At 43.1% G+C, this 26,557-nt stretch overlaps 1 protein-coding gene across 2 annotated transcripts in view; it reads left to right on the top strand.

Moving 5' to 3' along the window:
- Positions 1–26,557, top strand: part of DENND4A (DENN domain containing 4A) — a 138,757-nt gene that overhangs the window by 43,818 nt on the left and 68,382 nt on the right. For both annotated transcript variants that reach the window (XM_088452751.1, XM_088452750.1), the window contains exons 2-9: positions 492–824; positions 10,383–10,632; positions 10,815–10,884; positions 16,946–17,115; positions 19,857–20,086; positions 20,457–20,523; positions 24,811–24,869; positions 26,306–26,450. In XM_088452751.1, the coding sequence (XP_088308877.1) occupies positions 492–824; positions 10,383–10,632; positions 10,815–10,884; positions 16,946–17,115; positions 19,857–20,086; positions 20,457–20,523; positions 24,811–24,869; positions 26,306–26,450 (1,324 nt within the window). The remainder of the gene's footprint in view (positions 1–491; positions 825–10,382; positions 10,633–10,814; positions 10,885–16,945; positions 17,116–19,856; positions 20,087–20,456; positions 20,524–24,810; positions 24,870–26,305; positions 26,451–26,557) is intronic.

Below are 26,557 nucleotides of genomic sequence, written 5' to 3'. Positions count from 1 at the left end.
TATACAGTATGTATGAGATGAATACATTTACGCAATGAGAGGTCTTGTTACCATATTTATTGAACCACCCTCGTATAATTTTATGCTCTCCAACATTGATGGAGCATAATAAAACTGCAATTTACTATATACGTGCAAACCGCAAATATTATCTAAAGTGTAGAATTTACTCTCTTAAAATAATGTTAAGCCAAAAAAATGTGTGTATTTGCATTCTGGGCTAGATGCTACACGTTTTTTTTTTATTTGTTAATGCTGTTGTTGGCCAGATCCCATTCCAAAAGTGTTAACATAACATATCAGTATCTAGACTGGCTCTTCTGTCTGGGAGATTCTGGATTCTGGTACCCTAACTGTACATAAGTGTAAATCATTTGCAGGAATTATCAGATCAATGAGTAATTACTGTTATATTTAAAAATGGCTAAATGGCACTGTGGTGGAGCTCCTGTGTAAAATGTGTCATTAAATGTTCAATTCTGTGTTTCTAGTTGTTTTGCCCCAACACGGAAGATGATGGAGGACAAAGGACCCCGTGTTGCCGACTACTTTGTGGTTGCAGGACTAACTGATTCATCAAAGCCACTTGAGGAGGAAATACACTTTAATGATGCCTGTCATAAGATAGCTAAACCAAAGGAACCAATCACAGATATTGCAGTGATCATTAAATCCCTGGGGGAAGAGGTGCCTCAGGGATATGTATGTATGGACACTACACCAACGGGACTATTGGCCGACCTTAATAATGGGAGCATCCGAGGACCTCAGATATATTTGTGCTACAGGAGAGGAAGAGACAAGCCGCCTCTAACCGATCTGGGGTGAGTCCACCTAATGATGAATCTAGTATATCTCTCCCATCCTGGTTCTTTTGCATTATTTACAGTTGAAATAACAGGTTATTGTAAAAACTCGATCTGGGCGGGCAAACTCTGTATGTAATTGAAGGATATGAAAAGTCCTCCTTTATCCCGACATGACTCATCTGTTTAAACCTGTATTCTTTGTGATTATAAACTTATCTACATTGCTTGGACTTCCAGTTTTGAAGTGTTAATGCTAAGTCTCTGTTTTTACTTTGTGAATGAATACATACCATGGCTGATCTGTGTGCCAAATCCTTCACTGATTCTTTTGTAAAAACTCTGGGAAAATTGTGCATTGGGTTGAACATCTGTTGTATCTTAATGTCTTTGGCATATGCTCTGTGTTGGTCTTCAGGAATGTAGTCAATCTCTTGTTATGGAATAGTATATCTTCTGTTTACAGTGGCTGTGCCATTTCAGATCTCCATCAACACTTTGCTTCCAACCAACATACAAAGTAAATATAAATTACCAGCTTGCACATGAGTCATGTAATGACTCCAATTCTGTTAAGTCTTCCTATAGATGAGCATTAATAATTTAAAGTAGTTAATGCAAATTCTTGCAAACACAATTTCTGATGTGTTTGCTTGTCGTCAGTTCCTATGTACTGAATAAGGAACCACAGCAACAGATTTTATTATACAAAAAAATTGTACACTCCCTTTGAGTAAATTATTTCCAGCACCGTAGAGGAAAAGAAGATTCAATATGTTGGAGCACTTTATGGACAAAACAATTCTCTCTAAAATGTATGATCTTTATTAGAATCCATTTTAAATGTATAAATTCATTACTGCTAGGTATATCTTTAAAAACCAGCAAAATAAAGTACCTTTCCATAATAAAGATGTTAGATACAGTTGTTACTATTATTGTAGGTAAAGAGATGATCAGGGGCGCCGAGAGGGGGTGGGGGGGGGTGTTACTATATGCCCGGGCTTGCTAGAGGGGCCCTGCACCCGCAGCAGTCTCCTAGCCTGTGGGGGGTAGCAATCACACTGATCACTCCCCCCTTTGGCTTTGCGCCGGGCTGAGGGGCTCACAGCGCCCCCCTCCCCAGCGGGGTTTTTTGTTAAGCTCAAGGGGGCATGGCCTCCCGCGATTAGGCCACTCTCTGCACCTGGGCCCGGCCGGGCTCACTACGTCCCTGGAGATGATTATTCCATGTGTTTGCTGCATAATGGTGTCAATCCAATTAGGTGCGAGTTGCTATTTTCTATTCGTATTCGCACCGCATTCATTTTACAATCCATTTAGCAACTCGCACTGAATCAGTCAGACTGAATTCGCATCTTTCCAGTCACACCTCCCTGAGGGTGGGAGATGGGAAGGAAAATCGTTATTTTAAGGTTAAAATGTTGGGACACTGTGCTGGACCCCTTGGACAGCCCCTCTAATGACTAATTAGGCATTTGAAATTTCTCCGATTCCATAGGAGACACTAAAGGCTTCAAGACAGTGAGGTAAGTGGGAGCTGGCACTTTAAATTTAAAGCTCCGGAGTCCAGCTCCTTCCTCCCAGCGGCTTCAGCGCTTTTCTCAATGTGTGCTGGCGGCCATTACAGGGAGGGACACTGACTGCTGCATTAAGCAAAGCTGCTGCAGGAAACTGTTGGCCTGACCTAGACTGTAAGTGAACAGTGGGGTTTAGGCTGGTCAGGAGATAGTAACTACTTTTACTTATCAGTGGTTACTTCCTTCTATGCCTAGCGTTTTTTAGCACTGCTAGGAGCGCTATTAGGGCAATTGTGGCTCTCTCCTGCCTCTCTGTATCTCAGTTTCTACCTTTGACCTTTTTCACTACACTTTACTTTTGTTTGTGTGGGGTCTATATGTATCGTGACTGGAAGGGGCTCTAAGGCATCTCAAAAGTGTGCTGAAAAGTTTACACAGGGGCAGTCATCTAACTTCCTATTGTGTGACAATTGTGATCCTGAACAACAATATTCAGGGATGTCAGATCCGCCGTCTTGGACGGCGCATGTTGCATCTGTTATGTCCCATCTCTCTGCTGAGCTGGAGGCTTCTCGGAAACAGAGAGAGGCTTCCAGGTCAGCTGCTCTAGAGGAACCAGCATGGGTTCGGTCCTCAGCTAAATCTATGGATGGGATCACAAAAGCCATGGCTCTTTCCCGAACCACGACAATGGGATACTCTCCACAGGTCTAAAAAAAAAGACTGTTACCCTCAGTCCTCCAATCGGACGACTCTGAGGAGGAAGATATGCCCGTTTTAGAGGAGGGCGAAAATGCTCCAGATTCGCCTGAAGAGCTCCAGGAGGAGCCTGAGCCGGTGTCCGATGGGATAGAGGCATTAATTACTGCAATACGCCAGTTATTGCAGATAAAGGAGGAGGACAAGGGTTCCGCACGACAGTCTTGCTTTTTAAAGAAACCAAGACAAGCTGTTGCATTTCCAATTTCAGAAGAGCTGGATTCTCATATGATTTCAGCTTGGGAACATCTGGATTAAAAAATATAAATGTCCCGGTGGTGGTTATCCTTTTCCTGCTGTTAGCAGAAAATTTTATGAGACTCCTTCTACAGTAGATCCGTCGGTGTCGCGTCTGTCTAAGAAGACTGCGCTACCACGTCTTTGAAGGAGACATCGGACAGAAAATTGGCGAATACTCTCAAGTCCACTTATACAGCTGCAGGTGTGTCTCTGCGTCCTGCGATTGTAAGCTGCTGGACTAAAAAAGCAATTGAGCATTGGGCAAGAGATCAACTGCCGGTGGAGGAGCTTATTCCGTTAGCAGATCATATAGGTGAAGCTGCGGCTTACTTGGAGAGGCGTCCAAAGAAGTTTGCAATAACTCCTCCAGGACTTCAGCTCTGGCGATTTCTGCATGCAGGGCTCTGTGGCTTAAACAATGGCAGGCGGATGCAGAATCAAAGAAAGCTGTGGAAGCACTTCCATTCACGGGAAGTGTATTATTTGCGGAACAAGATAAATGGATTTCTCAGGCTACTTGGGAGTAAATCCACTTCTCTAACATCCACGGCTCCACCCCCTAGAAGATCTTACTCTGGACCCTCATTTCGGTTCTTTCGTGCTCTGGGACGTTCCTGTGGTCGCTTCAGAGGACTACCATCAAATTCCCGTGGTTCCAGAGCCGCAACAACATCTACTCAACAGAAGGTTGTCAACTACCAAGCCTAGTGCATGACTTGCTTACCTCTCACCTGGGGGACCCCAGAGTGGGAGCCCGTTTTAGAGACTTCTGAGAAGTCTGGATGGAATCTTCTACGGACATTGCTTTGCATATGTGGATTGCATGGGTTGTTGCTGACATTTGGTGAAAATTTCATTACAATAGCCTCATTACAAATATATTTACTGAGAAAAATGTGTGTATGTATGTGTGTGTGTGTATATGTGTGTGTGTATGTATGTATGTATGTATATATATATATATATATATATATATATATATATATAATCTATATCTCAATCTTTATCTCTGTTGTGTACTGTACACTGACGGGAAATAATAGGTGGCACTCCACGGCTTTGTTAAAGTGGTATATTCAGTACATGACTTGGTCTGTCATGTACTGAATACAGTATACCACTTTCACAAAGCCTTGGAGTGCCCCCTAAAAAAATATATATAAAAATTTCAACAATTTAGCCACAACAAAAAGGCAACATATTGGAGTCAATCCAATTAGGTGCGAATTGTGTTTTTTTTTCCCTGAAACTCTGACTTCGCATCGAAGCGCGATCCCGAGAATTCTCCAATCCAATTAAAAATGCCTATTTGCAACGGAGGAGTGCGAATTGACTGCCAAATGAGGTTCAGAGAAGTGCATGAAAAAGTGGGGAGACTATCCTGAACCCCCCCAAAACGGATAATGTTATTGGTGTCAAATGGCTGATTTGTGGGGATTTTTAAAATGCAAGAAAATTATTAAAAAAAAAACAAGATTTTTTTTGTTTAACCTCAAACTAATTAACCGAAAAAAAAAAAAAATAGTAGTATAAGGGTGATTTTGGGGTACTTTTGAGGGTATTTTGGAAAAAAAATTATAAAAAAACAATTTTGGGGTACCTAAACTAATGAAAAACAGGATTTTTGTACTTGCCAATAAATCCCTTTCTCCGATTCCATAGGGAACACTGGAGGCTTCAAGACAATGGGGGTATAGACGTGTGCTAAGTGGGAGCTGGCACTTTTATTTTAGAAGTGTGACTAGCTTCTCCCCCTCTATACCCCCCTACAAGCCAGTCTTAGGAAACTGTGCTCGAGGAGAGCTGGAAAAAAACAAACTGAAGAGGAGGAGGCAAAACAAGTAACACAACAAGAGACATCTAACAATCATAACCTAAAATGACCACAACCATGGCAGGAAGGAACAGTGCAGGGTGGGCGTCCAGTGTCTCCTATGGAATCTGAGAAAGGGATTTATCGGTAAGTACCGAAATTCTGTTTTCTCCTTCATCCATTAGGGGATACTAGAGGCTTCAAGACAGTGGGGATGTCCCAGAGCTCCCATCACGGACGGGAGAGCGCTGAGAACCCTGCAAAACAGGCCGGCCATACTGCGCTGCAGAGGCCGCAAATGTGTCAAATCTATAAAAACGGATAAAGGTATGCCAGCCAGAACAAGTGGCCACCTGGCAAAGTAACTCCATGGAAACCCTGCGAGCAGCCGCCCACGAGGAACCCAATACAAAACAAATAGAGCGTCTGTTTTACGTATGGCTGCAGTCCTCTCCACATAGATCCGAAGAGCCCTAACGACATCCAAGGATCTTGAAGAAGGTGAATCCTGTGGAAGAACCGGTACCACAATAGGTTGATGTGGAAAGCCAAAACCACCTTTGGAAGGAAATCCATTCTTGTACGGAGTTCTGCATGAAATACCAAGTATGGAGGATGACAGGATAGAGCTCCCAGTTCCGACACCCTCCTGGCTGAGGCAAGCATGAGAAGAAGTGTTACCTTCCACAAAAGGTATTTTAACTCCACAGACTCCAAAGGTTCGAACAGAGAAGACTGTAAGAAGGAAAGGACGAGATCCAAATCCTATGGAGCTGTAGGAGTAACAAAGGGTAGTTGTAACCGTATAACACAGGGGTTCCCAACCACGGTCCTCAAGGCACACCAACAGTCCAGGCAGTTGATGATTTTGTCTGGATGCCATGAGGGCGACCTGCGGAAGACTCCACCGTTGGACAAGCTGTTGAAAAACCGGAGGATGTAGCGCCCATTCCCCTGGATGCACGTCCTGCTGGCTGAGGTAGTCTGCCTCCCAATTTTCGAAGCCCGGAATGAAGATTGCTGAAATTACCACCGCAAACTTTTCCACCCAGATTATAATTCGGTTTCCTTCTTTCATAGCCACCCGACTTCTGGTGCCGCCTTGTCTGTTTATGTATGCTACTGTCGTGGCGTCCGACTGGACTCTGACTGCTCTGCCCCTGCTGTCTGAAGAGCGTAGAGCACTGCCCTTAATTCCAAAATGTTTATCGGTAGACTTGCTTCCTGTAATGTCCAGTGGCCTTAGAAGTGGTGTTCCCGAATCACTGCCCCCCAGCCTCTCAGACTCGCGTCTGTGGTGAGAGTCCAGTCCCACACTACGAATCTCTTTCCCTCCATTAAGTGTGCCGAGTTCAACCACCAGAGAAGGGATATCAGAGTTCTGGGACTTATCTGCCGTCAAATTCTATGTTTCTATGTTAAGAACCACTTGGCCCATCTAGTCTGTCCCTTTTCATGTGTCCTTTAGGAAACTTCAACCCTATATACTCCTTACGTCTCTCTTAAGGATATTCTTATGCCTATCCCAAGCATGTTTTAAATTGTTCCACCGTTTTAGCTTCAACCACCTCTGATGGGAGGCTATTCCACTTATACACTACCCTTTCTGTGAAGTAATTTTCCTCAAATTTCCTCGGAGCCTACCTCCCTCCAGTTTCAGTGCTTCTCCTCGTGTTCTTGTACATCTCTTCCTTTGAAGAATGCTTCCCTCCTGTCCCTTGTTAGAAACTTTCAAATACATGAAGGGTTTTATCATGTCCCCCCTTTCCCTTCTCTGTTCCAAACTATACATATTAAGATCTTTTAGCCTTTCTGGGTAAGTTCTGTGCTGTAGGCCATGCACCATTTTAGTTGCCCTTCTTTGTACCGTCTCTAATTTGTACCTTACACATTGGTGAAGGAAAAGATGGGATCCTGTCCATTGTGAGAGGAGGTCTATCTGAAACGTCCTGGAGTGAAAACGTCTGTAAGGAATGGCCTCGAATGCCGCAACCATCTTCCCCAGAAGTCTAATGCAGACATGCACCGATATCTGACTATGTCGAAGGACCGTCCTCACCATCTCCTGAATGGATGTTGCCTTATCCTGAGGGAGGAACATTCGCTGGCATAATGTGTCCATTATCATTCCCATCTTTGATTCCTTTGCATGTGTGGATTACATGCGTTGTTGCTGACATTTGGTGAAAATTTCATTACAATAGCTCCATTTCAAATATATTTACTGAGAAAAATGTTGTGTTCAAACTTACAATAAACAGAAATGTTGTATATTTTAGCAGGAGTATCAATTATAATTAATGTGGCTGTTTATCATTTGATTTACGTTGCTCGCAATGGTATATGACTGTATAATAACTGCCCAGTTAGTATGTTTGCAAGATACTGTAGCACCACAATTAAACTTTCAAGGGCCAATGACACGATCTCTCACAGGGTGAATATGGAGATATACTATCTCTTACATGAATCTAGATACTAGTGAGATTCTAGTTAGTCACATGCAGAATTTGTAATGAACTATCTTGCTATCATATCCCCAAAGGCTACACCTAACTGTCTCTTAATCCATTGACAATCTTATTAAACAGTAGTAACTGATGTGTGTCTGTCCTGCATAGATCACTAAACACACAACTGTAATGTAGAAGCACATGTCACTGTGTGAGTCTCTGCGCAAGGATCAATAGCTGTGGTGCTTACAGAGTTCTGTGGGCATGCTTATTAGTACATTATACAGTGCATCCGGAAAGTATTCACAACGCTTCACTTTTTCCACATTTTATATTACAGCCTTATTCCAAAATGGAATAAATTCATTTTTGTCCTCAAAATTCTACACACAATACCCCATAATGACAACGTGTGTAAAGTTTTTTTGCAAATTTAATAAAAAAAAACACTAAGAAATCACATGTAGATAAGTATTCACAGCCTTTGCTCAATACTTTTGTTGATGCACCTTTGGCAGCAATTACAGCCTCACGTCTTTATGAATATGATGCCAACAGCTTGGCACACCTATCTTTGGGCAGTTTCGCCCTTTCCTCTTTGCAGCACCTCTCAAGCTCCATCAGGTTGGATGGGCAGCGTCGGTGCACAGACATTTTCAGATCTCTCCAGAGATGTTCAATCGGAGTCAAGTCTGGGCTCTGTCTGAGCCACTCAAGGACATTCACAGAGTTGTCCTGAAGCCACTCCTTTGATATCTTGGCTGTGTGCTTAGGGTCGTTGTCCTGCTGAAAGATGAACCGTCGCCCCAGTCTGAGGTCAAGAGCGCTCTGGAGCAGGTTTTCATCCAGGATGTCTCTGTACATTGCTGCATTCATCTTTCCCTCTATCCTGACTAGTCTCCCAGTTCCTACCGCTGAAAAACATCGCCACTGCATGATGCTGCCACCACCATGCTTCACTGTAGGGATGGTATTGGCCTGGTGATGAGCGGTGCCTGGTTTCCTCCAAACATAACCCCTGGCATTCACGCCAAAGAGTTCAATCTTTGTCTCTCATGGTCTAAGAGTCCTTCAGGTGCACTTTGGCAAATTCCAGGTGGACTGCCATGTGCTTTTTACTAAGGAGTAGCTTCCGTCTGGCCACTCTACCATACAGACCTGATTGGTTGATTGCTGCAGAGATGGTTGTCCTTCTCTAAGGTTCTCCTCTCTCCACAGAGGAATGCTGTAGCTCTGACAGAGTGACCATTGGGTTCTTGGTCACCTCCCTGACTAGGGCCCTTCTCCCCCGATCGTTCAGTTTAGTCGGCCGGCCAACACTAGGAAGAGTCCTGGTGGTTCCGAATTTCTTCCATTTATGGATGATGGAGGCCACTGTGCTCATTGAGACCTTCAAACCAGCAGATTTTTTCTGTACCCTTCCCCAGATATGTGCCTCGAGACAATCCTGTCTCGGAGGTCTACAGACAATTCCTTGGACTTCATGCTTGGTTTGTGCACTGACATGCACTGCCAAGTGTGGGACCTTATATAGACAGGTGTCTGCCTTTCGAAATCATGTCCAATCAACTGAATTTACCACAGGTGTACTCAAATTAAGCTGTAGGAACCTCTCAAGCATGATCAGTGGAAACAGGATGCACCTGGAGCTAAATTTTGAGCTTCACGGCAAAGGGCGTGAATACTTATGTACATGTGATTTCTCAGTGTTTTTTTTTTTTTTTTTTCTAAAATTTGCAAAGATCTCAAAAAAACTTTTTACACGTTGTCATTATGGGGTATTGTGTGTAGAATTTTGAGGACAAACAGCCTTATTCCAAAATGGAATAAATAAATTTAACACAGCAAAATGTGGAAAACGTGAAGCGTTGTGAAAACTTTCCGGATGCACTGTATACTGTGCTGCATGGAGACTTTGAGAGGTTTCCTAATAAACTTCTAATGCTTTATTTAAAGTGATGTCAACATAAACGGATGTAATCTAGGTGTTTTCGTGATGATGGTACTTTTGTTCTTTATAAATTAGATCATTATGCTTACCCTCTGCTCACGGGAGATGTCTCAAAACTAGAAGTGCACCTAAGCTGTAGGTGCACTGTGCCAAATTGTAAACCTTACATTGAAGTCTAACCTGTTCCCACTTCACTATTGCCCCCTTACTTTAAAATAAACCTTCCTGTTTTTCTCCTAAGTACTACTTTGCTTGCTTAGTGGCATCTGCGGTATAAATGAAGAATTAGTCAGCACATTGGTACAGTGGTTTTGTCTGTTTATTTTCATATCTCTTTTGTGTGTGGGAATATTTTTATTACGTAGCTCAGTGCGCCTAGAAATGTCCATCTTTTGCCAAAGTGCAACTTGGAGGCGCAAATTTTGTCCCATAAAATGATTAGTGTAAAACATGAACACCGGCAGCGCTGAGCCGATGCAAAATGCAAATTGTCTGGCGGAATGGTAATGGCTGGAGGCGCCTCTGCCCAAAAAGTAACGCCCTTGCCTTTGACCTCATTTCCACAACCCCACACTGCAAAGAAAATCTCATTTGTTTGCACTTCTCTGCAACGCTATCTGCATTGCCCTCTGTCCACCCAACTCCTCAGCTTAGCTTGTGCCAAGTTCTGCTCCTCTTTAAACATTTGCACATATGCGGAAATGTAGGTGCAGTTTGATGAGATCACTCTAAATTTCAACACTGTTTTTACATTTTGACATTTTTTCATTTCACATCTTGCCTACATGTCTAGTGCAGTTCCTGCTAACTATTCGTACTGTTTTTTTTTTTTTCCTTTAGAGTGCTATACGAGTGGAAAGAGAGATTAAAACAGGGATGCCAGATAATCCAAACTACACCTTACGGACGTCCTGCCATTATAAGCAGTAGCACCTCCTCACAAAAAGCATACATTACCTACCGAAGAGCCTCAGAAAACATGACCCAGAATACCTTGGCTGTCACTGATGTTTGCATAATCATCCCAAGCAAGGGAGAGACCCCTCCACACACCTTCTGCAAGGTGGAAAAGAATCTCAATAGCAGCATGGTACGCCCATCCAACATGTCATTACCAGGGATGCATCTATGGGAAAATACCTAAAGGCTTTTTATTTTTAGTTTGGAGAGGAGTCTAACAATAAAATGGTCTTAAGCTTAAACATATTTATGTCTCATTAGATAGTCTGTTCAGTCCTTAAATTTTCCTGTTTTGTTTTTTTTTCCCCCCAGTGGGGATCTGCGGTGTACCTCTGTTACAAAAAGTCAGTAGTCAAAACCAACGCAGTATCTTACAAAGCTGGTAAGTAAGATATATGTTAGTCTGTATCGTTTATACACTCTCATGTCTATGGGCAGACCGATGTTTGAAAACCATGCAAATTCTATGGGCGTAACCTATAAATTGTTTTTCAAATCAGTCGCAGATGACATTAAATATTAAACATTTGCTTACTGGGAATTCAATGATGACCAAGCACTTGTGAACCAACCATCTATAAAATATCAGATCATTGAACCCCTATGATAATTAGGAGATCTCAGTCTGCACATCCCTAGAATGGGCCTTTCATTGCCATGAAGAAGGAGTTTGTTGGGCACAAAGCATAGAACAATAGTAATAGTAACTGGGCTCTGAAATAAATGTGCAATGTAAAAAGATAGTGTGTTGTATGTAGTAAAATATATACATTTTAATAGATAAAACATGAATATTCATTGAACAGCGCAGATGGAAAGTTTTTGTCTGTCTGTCTATCTCTATATCTTGTCTCCTGAACAGCTTAGTGCCCGGTGTATTCCTCTGTATACAATGTAGTAGAATATAGTTTTTGGTGCCCCCGACAGAGCAATTCAATTGTTCGGGCACGATAGGCACCGCCGTTGCTGTGTTTTACACAGCTAAACCCGCTCTTATAGGGCACGATAATTGAATTACAACACTGGACACCCATTAATTAACGCCACCCACAAAACGATTGAGTCTCTCTCTCCCTCCCCCCCCCCCCCCCCGAATGGAGGGAAAAAAGGCAGATAGATTATTAGATGTAATAATACAGCAGGACAGAATTAAACTCCTCACTACTAATTAGAATGTGTGCAGTCATACAATCTATTATATTGATGCAGTCAGCATCTCTTCCTCATCTGTATATAGAACACTGTATTCCCATTGATTTTTGGGAAATGTAACTCTCCTGGCTGATAAACAGCTAAGTTCCTTGTACCAAACCCTTCCACCCGTTATATAACTGGTGACCTTGCACTCACTAGGGGTCAGACGTTCTAAACCTACATCAATAGAGTAATGTTAAAAACATTAGCTTCCAACCAGTGTTCTCCCCAGAATTTTTTTCCAGCCGGGTGGCATCCAAAAGTAGCCGGGTGGGGGCCTTCGCAATTATGCGTGCGTCGAGAAAAGGGGTATCTCCCTTACCAATCCAGGGCGACAGGTCTCAGGCTGCTCCCCCACTGGCTCTCAGTCAAAAGTGCCCATTATACAGTGCCCCCTGTAGTTTTCCCCTTTATGCATTGTCCCCTGTAGTTTAACTTTGCCCTTATGCATTGCCCCCTGGCTGAAGTAGTGCCCCTATGTAGTGCCCCCAGACTGGTCCCTTATGTAGTGCCCCCAGGCTTAAATAGTGCCCTTATGCAGTGCCCCCAAGCTGGCCCCTTATGCAGTGCCCCCAGGTTTAATAGTGTCCCTTATGCAGTGGCCACAGGCTGGCCCATTATGCAGTGCCCCCAGGCTTAAATAGTGTCCCTTATGCAGTGTCCCAGGCTGGCCCCTTATGCAGTGCCCCCAGGCTTAAATAGTGTCCCTTATGCAGTGCCCCCAGGCTTAAATAGTGTCCCTTATGCAGTGCCCCCAAGCTGGTCCCTTATGCAGTGCCCCCAGGTTTAATAGTGTCCCTTATGCAGTGCCCCCAGACTTAAATAGTGCCCCAACACTGGTCCTGGCCCCAGACCAGCAAACCCAGCACTTACCTTTATTTGCTGGCCGCTCCCGCTGCCTCGCGCTGACTGGATCTAACTAGATCCAGCAGGCGCGCAGGACAGGCTCCTCACGTCGCGGGTGATGTCACCCGCGCAGTGCATCACTGGGAACGCTGGCCTCTGAAGCGATCGGAAGTTTCTTTAACCTCCGGTCACTTCAGAGGCCAGCGTTCCACAGCGGGCGTCAGCGGGGAAAAGGGCCGGGCGACAGGCTGTTTTTGCAGGGCAATGCGCCCGCATAAAACAACCTGGGGAGAACACTGCAACTGTATTAAATGCAGACAAAACTCTCTTAAAACTTTGCAGTTACAACTAATTTCTCTTTGCACATGGTTATTTTTACTGTTATTGAACCCTATGGCAATTGCTCCTGCAATATGCCTGTGCCAGTTTGGCTAAGTTGCTGAGGGCACAAGTAAATGCGTAAAAATCACTGTAAATGGTTGCTTATTTCATCTGGAATAGGGCGGGTTAAAACTCATCTGTGCAGCATCTGTGCTTCAATATCCTAGACATTGTGTGATATAGTTCTGCCTTACAAGCCTTTGTTTTCGCTATGAGTCTCTGCCAATAGTGTATTTGGTTGATAATCATAAAAGAATTTTGGAAGCTCAAAGTACCAATTATACTGTTAGCTCAGTAGCTGTTGAAGCCTTAACTATCCTTAGATAATTCCATATCGTTACTCTAATTGGAGTAATCAGCTATTGGATGCTTTAAGTGTCCTCTTATTAGCGATGATTGCTTCTGAAACAATTGTCAGATGTTAGATTGCAAATTCAGACAGGCTTCTTTGTGACTCTTTATAAATTATAGAATTCTCCATGTATTTGTTTATTTTTCTGAAAACTGCTTGAAGATTGTATTTTTATCTTTGTTTTTTCTATGTACCAGCAGGGTTTATACTTGTCTTTCCCTATATCTGCCCTAATATACAGCATGCTGCTTGTGCAGTTTTCAAGTTATCTTTAAGCTGGCCACACATCTAAAGATTATCTGTCCAACCAGCCAGCTTGTTGATTGGTTGGAATGAAAATCTGGTAACGTATGGGTGTAAATGATGATCAGCAATTTGCTCCTAAATGTCAGAAAACAGATGAAAATGGTCGTCGGAGAAGTTTGTTAAATTTTGATCTAAACAATTTCTTAAAACAGTTTTTGTCCATTTTTCCGGCGTTTGGGAGCAAATTGATGATTGTCATTTGCTTTCATACCTTACCAGATTTTCATTCCAACCAATCAACTGGTTGGCTGGTTGGACAGATAATCTTTAGATGTGTGGCCAGCTTTTGTCTAGTAATTTGTTGAGTAGGTAGTTGGAGCTCACAGTGGTTCCTGCTTGTGTTGATTGCTTTAGGTTTTAGCTGTTACTTTCTTGGTAAGGGTTTTGTAGCTCTTCTCAATTCCATTGCGTTCATTCTAGCTCATCTGTTCTGTCTGCAGTTTTACCTGTCATAAGCCCAATTCTAAGTGAGTCTCCGGAGTCCTGAAGAGCTTACAGATCTTATTTCTGTATGTCTAATTCCTGAAAGGTGTAAGCTGTGCTGCTCCTATATCTCAGCTGCAGCTAGAAAATCAATAGACAACTCATCAGGGGCTAATTATCTTGCACTACTTAAGTAGAACCACCTGCACCCATTAGTCTTGTTGTTCTACCACAAATAGCAGCTCAGCAACTCACCATATGGTTCAGACACTTTGGATTCCTGGATTTCTTTGGATATTTTAAAGCTAGATACCTACTGGAGTGATGTCGTTATGATTTGACCAAATCGTAACGACATATCGTGCAGTGTGTATGCGCACTCCCGCGGTGACTTGCGACGTTGTCAGGTTTGATGTGCTTCATATTAATGAAGGACGGAATGAGTGGTGGTTCCGTCGTAACATTGCTCTAATGTGTACCCGAGGTACGATATGTCGGCCTGGTACACAACGTCCAGTGTGTACCTAGCTTTAAGTGTCCTTTGGAACAGATTATGAATTGCGCTCAGTTGGCTCTGCCAAGTGCCGATATGTGTCCCAGACTAACTGCAGTTTGCCCTTCATCTGATGTTTTCATGAAACCGCTATGATTATACCTTTTCAACCTTAAATTTGTCCCAGAAGTCAGATCACTCAATTATTTTGTGTTGCATGACTGCACACTGTGCCTTTGTGTTTTCGGTTTGCTACTTAGCCTCGTTATTTCAAGAGGTTTTTATTTCTTTTAACATCTTGACACATAAGGGGCGATTTCAGTTGTTTTTTGGGTGGCGATAATTAATGGGTGCCCAAAAGCATCGGGTTGTTTAAACTAATGGGCACGACGTGAAAAGTGCAGTTTGGTCGCCAAAAAGCTGGACTTTTCACACATCAGGAGGCTGCAAGCAGAAATATGCGCACCCACTTCATTCAAGCCCGATCACTGAAACCATTGAATTGCTCTGTCGGGCGCCCATTACTTAGAGCTTCCATAAAAATAATTGAATTCTCTCCTATAAAGATTGCAGGAAATGTCCTGCAATTAAGTGTGCGCATGTCGCAAATATGGTTGCCCCAAGATTGCTTATTTTTGTATGCAGCACTATATGGGCATAATTGGGGTGATTTGATGTTCAGTTGCTGGTGTTTCCATGCCGTTGCAGCGGCACATCACGGGCATTGCCTTCAATTTAATTGGCTGCTTACAGATGAAAGAAGTTGCTGTCAAATTTGAATGTATTAAATATTGAATTGGAACAGGCTGTTTCGCAGGGGTGTGAAGTTTGGCAGAGAATTGTCGGTTTCTATTGTCGCTTTACCATTCTGCACTGCATTTTTTTAAATTCACTTTTTTTTTTTTATTTGGTGAACAATTTTTTTTGTTCCCTGAAGTTTGTAATGTTTGCACGGAATTGATTTTCATGCTTCTGTGTTACACATTAACACAGACTGTATTGGCCAGCAAAGAAAACAGCATTTACTGTGTTTGTCTGCCTCAGATGAGTGTGCTCTACTGATTAAAGGGGTGTTCCCAGCCACAGATTTATATGGCTTACTGATGGTGTCATTTGTGGGCTACTTCCATAGTGTATTTGTCAGTTCTCCGTAGTCTACCATTGGCTTTTCTGAGTGACAGCCAGCTGCCCCAGCCAATAATTAAAGCTGGAGGTGGGTCCAGCGAGCTTCGATGGACCACTCTACTACTCGGTCGGGGATGCGACAGTGGCTTACGGACTTTCCATCACTTAGCTGCCCTATATTACGTAAAAATTTAATTTCTTCTTGTAGTTTACTTCAATACAATATCAAGACATGTTCTTAAATGTATTTCATAGAGCATATAATTCACCCCATAGGCAATACCTGGCAGGCATGTCTGCTTCCCATGAGTGTCGTCGTTGCCGTGCTCCAGAAGCAGATCTTTGTCACTGTTTTTGGGCATGTCCTTTGATAAGACTATTCTGGCTCCAAGTTAGACATTTCTCAATGGAACACTTCGTGAATTATCTACTGTTTACTACGGAATGGGAGATTTTTGGGATTATCCCGGAAAGCCAGAGGGTCTCCAGAGGTTGTAGAAAGCTATTGCTGGCAATTAGTGCAGCAGCCCGCAAGTCTATTCTGCAAGCATGGATCCTTCCTCCCCCGCCTTCTTTAAATTTGTTTAAGGGGAATATACACCATATTTTTCAAATGGACTGCTTAGAGATGACCTTAGACAAAGAAAAATTGGTATCCAAGTCCTGGGAATGTTTTATATTTCAGCAGGTTTTCAGGGTCGAATTAGATATTCCCTTAAAAATACAGAACGGTACGAAACCAGACTACTGTTGGGTGATCCTCCCATAATTCTGGATAGTTAATCCCTTGATACCTCATTATTCGATTTGGGTCTTTGGCTCCTCCCGTCTCCAACAAGGGCCCTATTTGGATGTGAAGTTAAAGCTGTTATTGTATTTGATATATACCTACAAGTGGATCTGGGCATAATAGCCATATAGATGACTACATTCATGTACATTATTGTATATGATTAGGAACATGTATATGTTTTTCCATTTTGCTCTTGTATACTTGACATATCATGCTCGATGTTTGGAAGTTGATGTGATTGGAAAAAAAAGTGTATTTGGTTTTCAAGGTACTGCCTAACCGGAATTTGGTGAAACCCATGGAGTTTTCTAATAATGATTTAAGAAAACTGAGGCCACATATTTTATTATGGCTTGTCACACAAAATGATGGAGAATAACTTTAAGGGCCTGTCGCAATTAATAGTTTTCTAAAAGGGGCATATTTGTGTATATTATATGTAACTGGGATTTGGTTTACTGAGGCTTTATTTCATTTATAAAAGGTTCATATTGTCATTGTAATGAACAGTTATTTTTGTGTTTGTTTAGGTTTAATATGCAGGTATCCTGAGGAAGACTACGAGTCCTTTCCTTTGCCAGAATCTGTGCCGCTCTTCTGCCTGCCCATGGGGGCAACAATTGAATGCTGGCCATCCAACAGTAATTATCCGCTCCCCGTTTTTTCTACCTTTGTTTTAACTGGAGCGTCTGCCGAAAAGGTACATGACATTAATACTTGTTAAGTACAATTGCACAACACTTTGCTCTAGGGAATCATTTAAAATACAGAAGAAAGTGAGAAGTCCTGTTTCAATGGTTTTAACCTAGTGTGATTTTAGATTTATTGGCTTGTATACATTGTTTTATCTTTTTGCTTATTTCTGTGCTTATCAGCTGCAGCTCAACTGGGCTCCATGCATTGGATGCAAATGTATCCAGACAGCAGATTTGTGTCCTTAACTACTCGGTCTAAAATATATAAACGCTTGAACGTCACACTCGTATGCGCCTATTGTGCATCTAATTCCAAAGGCATTAGTATGGAGTCATTCACCTCATTGCTTTTATAAGCAAGGCTTTCCACTAGATATTGGACCATGACTGTAGGTATTTGCATATTCAGCTGCTACAGTATTATACCCCTTGTATACCAAGCCGGATCAGACCCCTTTTAGACCGCAGCACCGACCCGTTCATACCGGAGCCGCGTCTGCAGTGACCCGGCTCTTCTGATGTTGCAGTGGACACTTGGAAATGATGTAATCTCCAAACACTGAAGCCGGCCAATCTGGTAGCATGCGGCACGACCCTGGTCATCGTGACCTGGCTCGGGCCATTTAAACTGAAGGGTGACATGGGAACGACTTGTACCCAACCCTGCAAACTTACCCGAGTTGGATTCCTGGGTCACTGGACCTGGGTGGATTCGTTTACACTGACAAAAATCCCGAGTTGATGCGCGTTCCTGTGCAACAAGCCTGGATTTTCATGTCTGTGCTAAAGGGCTATGTGTGAGATTGGGCACTGATGCTAGGCTTGCAGTTTGATTTTCCATTTCATCCCAAAGTTGTTCAGTGGGGTTGAGGTCAAAGATACTTTTGCCATGCAGTGTGTATCAGGGTGCTGAAATTTACCTAATTCTCCTGCTCCTATAAAGACATGACTGAGAAATATGGTAGGTAGCTACTAACTGTGGCCCTGACAGAGCGCTCGCTCTGAATCAGGGCCGTCTTTCCTGATTTTAGAGCGGCCTCCTGGCCGCTCGCATAGCTGTGGGTGACCACCCACAGCTATAGCGAGCGGTCAAAAAGATTGTTGCGATGGTCAAGACCATCGCGACCATCGGGCTTGCGACGAGACCCTTGTGGTAGGGTCTCGTCTGCCGCAAGCCCTGGAGTGCTTTTGGCTCTATCAGAGCCGAAAGCACTCCCACTGACATCACTTGTGATGTCAGTGGGGCCGGCCCCAGACGGTAGGCATTCCCATGGGAACGCCTCCGTCTGGCCAGCCACACCCCTGGCACGCCCACCAAAGGGGGCGTGCTGTCACTCACCATCGACAGCACGCCCCCTTTGTAGCGAGATCTAGAGATCTATAGCGATGGCTTGCCCGTCGCTATCCGGGTCTCGCGCATGCACACAACGGAGCCGGATCCGTCGTGCGCATGCGCACTGGCCCAACATCGAGCGGGTCTGAATCAGGCCCTGAGATCATTGTGCATAAAAGAAGCTTTGTGAGAGGACTTGTAGAAACCAGTAAAGTAGTCCTCTACAGGTCACTGCCCCTTTAGTTTCAAAATGAGAAATTGTTATTATCACTGCTAGGATTTTTTTACATATTGGGCTCTATCCAATTGGGAGCTAATCCCTCACAGCGAGAGTAAGTGCAGCTATATGCCGCACCTACTTTAACGCCATAGGGCCTGATTCAGAGATGTACGCTAACCCGATGGTTAGCGCACATCTACGATGGTGGGGGGACTGTGCATGCGCAGGAGGTGTGCTGCAGAGGGCAAGTCCTCTGACTGCGAGTCCACTCGCAATGTCTCCCAGCCGCAGCCTGATTGACAGCCTGCGGCGTTTGGGAGGCGGAGCGGAGGCATTCCCTGGTAGTGTTCACGAAAACGACGACGGGAGGGACGAGACCAGAGTCTGCGTGAGTGCACGCAGACTTCCTGGCCTCGCAAGCTGCCAGGACCCGGCCAGGCTGCGGGAAGCTTTAGCTCCCTCAGCCTGGACGAAGGAACATCAGTAATGATAACGACCGATGGTCACGATTGTTCCAGTGGCGGTTGCATCGCTGGGATCACGCAAATGCAGCAAGGAGGTGTGACACACCTCCTTCTGCATTTGCATTTTAAATGGACGGAATTCCGTCCATCTCTGAATCGGGCCCATAGTGCTTTGAGCAAAAATGTGAGATCTGGCTGTGGGGGGCACGAATTGTATGCGGTTACATCGGTAACTCGCCCCCTTCGTTCCTAATTAGATTGAGGCCTTTGTGTGTTTGTCTGTAGAACTCTCACCATACATCTGATCTTCCGAGGGCCTGAGTTGATACTCTGCCCCTTCATCTTGTACTTGAATATGCTGTATCTAATGAATATCTTAGCTGTACATTCATAATGTTACCATCTGGGGTACTGCTTTCTTAGTCAGGTAGCAGCTCTGGTTCATTACATAGTCAGGACTCTTTAACTATCCAGATTTTCTACTCTATCCATTTGTATTTTAATCCCTACTCCAAATTTTTTCTCATACTAATTGTACACTAGAAGTGTTTGTTTCCGTTAATTGTCGATTTTATATATTTGCGAAATAACATATATTCTGTGTTTTTATTGGAAGATATAGGACACAACCCAGATATAATGGTTGAAATAGTAAACATACCTTCATTTAATCATGCTTATTGTGACATGGCTACTAACCTTTGAGTTATAAAGTGTTTATTCTTTTAGGTGTATGGAGCAGCGATACAGTTCTATGAGCCCTATGCTGCAGAGCATCTGACTGAAAAACAGAGAGCGCCATTAGGATTAGTATCCAACACGGATCCCTCTAAAACCATTCATGTCAGCAAATGCATCTGCCTCCTCTCTCACTGGCCTTTCTTTGACGCTTTCAAGAAATTCCTCACTTTCCTCTACCGATATTCCATCTCCGGACCTCATGTACTCCCAATAGAGAAGTAAGTTATCTGTGTGAGAGGCATTAAATAATTCATTGACATTGTCTTGTTTTGTCTGTTCGCTTGAGTACACACTGTTCCTACAGACACATCTGAGCAGCCCAGCTTCCAGTGTCAAATTATTACTTACTGCAGGCACATTGCATAATATCTTTGCTGTCTTATTAGAGTGATCCTTTATATATTTACTTTACGGACTCTGGCAGACAAATGGCTGCCATTCGTTCTTTCCGTAGGTGAAAGATAACTCTCTAGGTTTTCTTTATTTGGTTTATTGCTGCTGATGGCTGTACACTGTTTATATTTTTGATGCTGGTAAATGTCCTCTTAACCACTAACTTTTATTTCACCCTTTTCTTCTCTCGACCAGACATGTCTCCCACTTTATGCACAAAGTTCCATTCCCCTCTCCACAGAGGCCACGTATATTAGTACAGGTAAATCTTCCCTTATGTCGCAACATAGTCCCATAAACACTTCTACCCATTTTGCTTTTGTGCTTTTTAGATTATAGCTATTTACTTCTTGACATTAGCATATGTATACAGAGAGGTGACTATAAATGTTATGTTTATTACATGTGATTGTGTTAAGCGTATAGAACTAAGAATGTTGACAATTAATTGTGAATAGGAATGTGAAATTAAAAGACATTATTCAGTATTGCTCTCTTTCTCTATCCTCCTATAGGGGACATGAGACCCTGCATTAAAGAGCTTCCTTTCACTTCCTTTCAGCATGTTAGCACTTCAATTTCATATCTTGTGCTCCTCCCTCTTATTTATCCCCATTCGGCAGGGCCCCCTTTTTTTTTTTTTTTTTTTTTAAGGCAAGGGTGTTTATTGTTGGGCTGTCTGGATTCCGAGGAGATGCTACAGCCCCGCTTCCAATATCTGAGGTCTCCCAGAGTACTATTGTCACTGTGGGTAGAAAAACCATGTGCAGCTTTTGTTAGAACTTTTTGGCTTGTCAGATTGCAGAGCCCTGTTTCCTCTCGTGATGCCTGGTGAGATGGAGGTGGGCCCCACAGTTTGGCCATTAGGGGGTCTTCCTCCAGGATGGTAGCTGCTGGGCTTCGGGGGAGGGACATGCATCATTACTTGTACATTTTCCATGACCGATTTGAGTTGAAATCCAAAGTAGGTACTGCTCTCCTCTGTCACCAGTTCTAGGGAATACTTCTAGCTGGCGTGGGATTGCATTGACAGTTGTGTGTTATATTTATATATCATAAACACTGCAGCCTGACGGCAGACGGAGGGTTGCACATGCGCAGTACACCTCCTGCGCATGCACAGTCCTCCCACCATCGGAGATGTGCGCTAACCATCGGGTTAGCATACATCTCTCTGAATCAGGCCCTCTGTCATCTGGAGGTCTTCTCCATTCTGGACTATCAGACCTCCATGTGCAGTGGAGCAGGATGCCAGTGATCTCCCGCCATCTAATGAGAGAATATCTGGGGCTCTCTCTGTGAGGCCCCAGCTACTCCAGTAGTACTTGTGACTGGAGGAGGTAGCTAGTATGCAGTCAGTAAGAAGCTGGTCCTCTGATGTTAGTAGCAGCAAAGCTGATCGAACGGCACGCTCCACGCTGCTGGAGAAATATGACAGTCACTGGCTATTGGCGTATACAGTGAAGCAGCTGGTGGGAAACCCTTAACGCATTTCTCTTTATCCCGTGGAAAGTTTCTTTAGAAGGAACCAATGTTCCTGGTGATATAGGCAGGTTCCCACCACATGGTCGATAAAAAAAAAGAGAAAAAACAGAGGAGTCTTAATGGGATCCTGACAACCAAAGACAATAGCATGAAGAGCATGAAGCTGGCTTAGGAGCCTACCTACACCCTAAAGCACTAGACCTGTAAGAACAAAAAATATTATTAGACAGTCCTGAACTCCATCTAGGCAAAAGGTAATAGGTAGGATACTATAAAAATAATAACAATCCAGATGTATTAGTAAGAGTTCCAAAATTTTACATATGTCATTTAAGTATCACTTAATTATAAAAGAAATACATTTTTACCAGGCATTTTTAAATTTAAATATGCTGTTAAAGTGGCATGTTTAATATTATAATACAGGTAAAATGCTTTAAGTAGTATTGCGAGCATGTCAGGATACTGGTGCTGCCATTGTGGTCTTCATATAGTCACTGTTGACATGACCACATCCCACGTTCCCAAGGTCCAGTTTGCTCTAGGACGATAGAGAAAATTGGATTATTATTCCTATGTTAAATTATTTTGCCTGAATCCATTGGGGGCTCTAGTTCTCATGTTTATTTTCAGAGCTGAAGTATGTGCTCCCTCTTTTATTAATTTATTTTTTTACTTTTTATTTTGTCTGTGATTGATGGTTAGAAGAACAACTAAGTTCCCTGCAGGATAGGGATGTATAAATGGTAGAAGCATAAAATACTTGAAAATATAGTAAGTTACAATGTCCTAAAAAGCAGGCTCTGTACCCCAGGTTCCAGTATTCTAATATTCAATAGAAAGGGTTTTAATAGAAGTATTAAAAATATTGTTACTTTACTGCAGCTCTGTTATAAAGTAAAGTATTACCACTCCACTACAGTCAGCTGAAGCTCCTATGTAGCTAACAAAACCACAGGATAGTTCAATGCAGCCAGTTTGAAAAGTTGTCACTCGTAATCATGCACCCCGAGGCCGCTGCCACCATGCACTGTCTATAATCACCGCGATCACCAGGCACCCATCCTGGCCATGTGCTTGGGGGCGATGCAGCAGTAACTTCAGCAGGCGATCCAATCCTGATCAGCCACAGCCTCGGTCGGCCCCTAGGAGGTGTGGCTGTGTGAGTGTGGCGGGAGGGGGGGCGGGGGGGGGGCTGGCTAACTATGTTCAGACACCCCTCACACAGACCCTGACCCTGCACATCCCTTCTAATATGGTAAGCATGGGGGACATATGTAACTTAAGTATAAACACTACTGGTATTCCATGTTTATTATTCAGCTTGCTACCGTACTACACTTTTCGATATAGAAGGATAGTGGCTTTGTTTGATTTTAGCATACTGCTTAGTATGGGATCTAGAATAAAAGATAGTTGGTAATTGTTGGTTTTCACCGATATCCTACATGATGATACAGAGATGGAAATACATTAGGGAGAGTTATACGCATCTGGAGATGTGACCACCCCTATGTGTACGCCTGGTTTGCAACTAGGTGTCATCATCAGTGCTCACTTGCACTTACCCTATACTAGGTGCAAAAGATACGCCTGTTCACAAGTGTATTTACACAACCATCCAGCTCTGCATAGCCCACCATTGTGTTGACACGCTGTTACAACCCAGTTGCGCTTCTTCAGTCATAGTGTAGATGTGGTTGAAATGCGTACAACTCTCATTGCATGACCCGTACTTGCACAGTGTGAAAACATGCATGATACGATCTGCTAAAATTTGTCCTTTCAGCTCCGCATTAGTCCTTTCTTGAGAAGCACTGTTACATCATTTATTAAAGAAGGGAATGCCAGGAGCAGTATGTATGCAGTATAGGATGATTGGGATGTGGTGTTGTTAGATGAAAAGCATCTTAACCAAAAACCCCAAGTCCAAAGTGTTCTAGGCAATAAATCTCATAGCTTTATTATAGAAAGTCTAAACACATGTCTGGATTCACAGATTTTAGTTCACTGTGTAAGGTCTCAATAAATACATGACCGTCCATGCACATGGATGAGGTATAAAAACAGGTGCCAGACCATGAATGAGTAGGAATCTCTATGTTATGCCGGAGGCTGATTAGTCGTCGGATGAAATACCGACACCGAAAGCTCCACATCCCGACTGGGGCTGGAAAGTACCCTAACCCTCACTTAGTGGTGCCTAACCCAAACCTCACCCTAGTGGTGCCTAACCCCCCCCTCCTCACACCCTAAACCTCCCTGGGGTGCCTAACCCTAACCTCCACCCTGTGGTGCCTAACCCTAGTCCCCCCCCTTTCCCTAGCCTGACCCTAATCTCCCCTTGGGGGTCCCAAATCCTCAAAACCCCCGCGCGGCTAACATCTAACATACCCTGCTTACCTTCATTTGGCTTGTCTGCTGTTGGGATCTCAGCTTCAGGCTAAAGATAGGAGTCAGGATTTGGACGCCTATCTTTAATCCCAAATTGGGCTTTCCGCGTTGGGATTCTGGCAGCCGGCATTCCGGACTCCGGTAAATTAACTACATGCCGAATGAGTAGTGATATTGCATACATAGCCCCGTCATCAGTTTCAATGGCATTCGTGAACAACTTTCTCTCCTAACATCGTTGCTTTACAGGATTCTGCTTTCTCATCCTGTTACTTTGAATGTAGGGAGTTCTGCAGAAAAATACAATGTTGGGCGCGTAATAAAGAAAAGTTTTATTATATATTTTTGTTAGGCTGACCGAAGTCTATAGTTATCGCGATCAACGTAGTTAGAGCTGCAAATTATTTTTATTATAACAGTATAGGTAAAGGGAATATAGGTGCCTCATTAGTGTAACTATACTATGCCGTGGATGGGTTTAACAATTGATTCAATTCAATCTTGAAAGCTGCATAATGTTTTGTATCCGCTGTACTGCTTGATGAGGTAATGATATTATTAATAATAAACAGTCCTCATTATGTTGCTTGGCCTTTATATTTCCTTTTATCATGTAAATCCAGCCCTTTTGCTCTGCTGAGTAAACACAATTTACTGTCTTTCCGAATAGCTGTCCCCGCACGACACCCTGATCTTGAGCCAGCCTGTGTCCTCTCCACTTCCACTCAGGCAAGTACACTTTATTCTACATGAAACAGGGGCCTTACTGTGTGCAGGGAGCCTTGCTGAGCTCTCACAGGCCTACAGGTGCACTAATGTGATTCCAGCTCTCTCTGGATTAGCATTGCATAACAATACACCGCTACACTAATTTAACCTGATGGTTGCTGTCATGTGACGGGCATGTTTTGTAAGCCTCCCAGCACAGTTGGCGTTTGGTTACTTTAGCAACCTCTCCCCCCGCAGTGCTTTCTCCTCACTACGTCTCAAAGGATTCAGCAGCCACCACTAACCAGCCAAGGATTTTAAACTAAAGTTCAATCGTGCATCGAGGGAAAATTGAAAGAACGTGATGTGTTGGTTTTTTGTATCGACTGCATCCTCCTCTGTTGCATAATAACTGCAACATTTACATGTAATTACTGGAAGAATTAATTAGTGATTTGAATAATTATCTTTTTTTTTTTTTTTCCTGTTCGCTTGTTGTCCCTGGCAGGGTCCCACGACCTTCACAAGCAAACTACAAACAGCAGTGTATCTCCTATTTAATTAATCAGTAAGCTGCTTTGACCTCTACTGATTTGGTCCCAAGTTCCAATACATCTGTAATTCCTAGTAAATTGTTTATTTACCACAGTAATGACACATGGTGCTTCCTGAAATTAATGCTCGGGATTATTTTATAACTGTAATGTGTATGTTTCTGTGTATTCTTTAACATTCAAACTAGAAGTAATATGCCATGCAAGCTCATGTCTTATTTATTATAGTCCTATTTTTAATGTTGAGGTTTGTATTTAAAACTGAACAGGGTGTTTTTGTTAATTTTTATATTTACTCCTTGCGGCCTGCTCCGAGCCCGAATTTGCATAATTGTGCTCAGAGCCCTATGGGGCTCGAGCACTTTTATCCGAATTTGGGCTGCTGTCAAGTGCGGCCATTGTCGCGATGACTCGCACCCGCGAGTACATAGCGTTTAATTGGATTAAGCCCATATTATAGTTTGGCCTAAGTTTCCCCTGAAATGAACCATACACAAAGAATATTAACAAAATGCTTCATTAGGGCCCTTCATGTGTAGAAAATGAAGTCCTATAGCAGAGCCTTTTCAGATTGTCAGGGGGAAGTAGAGACCACCAAAATCTGTAGAGTGCTGCATCTATTGTCACGGGAAGTGGGGACCACCAAAATCTGTAGCGTTCTGCATCTAGCCCAAGAATCACCAGTTGGACATTTGCTATTTCTGCCATCCCAGATTACACATGTTGTGCTTAGTTCCAACCATACACCCGCACAACTCTGCTTTTTAAAAATAAAGCAAGTAATAAGTATAAAACATTGGGGCATATGTAATTCTGTAAGACTTTCATTACATTTGTACATTATGGTATATTGATGTTGTATTGAATGGTGATTGTTTTAAATAAAACTCTTGTATCAAGCAGTGGAGGGAAATTTTCCACGTTGCTGCAGAATTTGGGTCCTGAGAATGCCGTTACTCTGCTGGTTTTTGCCGTCACCGAACACAAGATCCTCATCCATTCCTTACGGCCCTCTGTTCTAACCAGTGTAACCGAAGCCTTGGTCTCTGTAAGTAACATTTGTTTCAAGGTGAATCTTCTCTTTCCTCCAGTCGTTGATAATATCTTCAGTCACCCCTTGATTGTGTAACACTTCACTCATTGTCATGGAGAACA

This window comes from Taudactylus pleione, unplaced genomic scaffold, assembly GCF_031769625.1.
Source record: "Taudactylus pleione unplaced genomic scaffold, aTauple2 ptg000556l, whole genome shotgun sequence".
Taxonomy (NCBI): Eukaryota; Metazoa; Chordata; class Amphibia; order Anura; family Myobatrachidae; genus Taudactylus; species Taudactylus pleione.
Note: the sequence above shows the minus strand (reverse complement) of the source record. Positions and strands in the feature narration are given on the sequence as shown.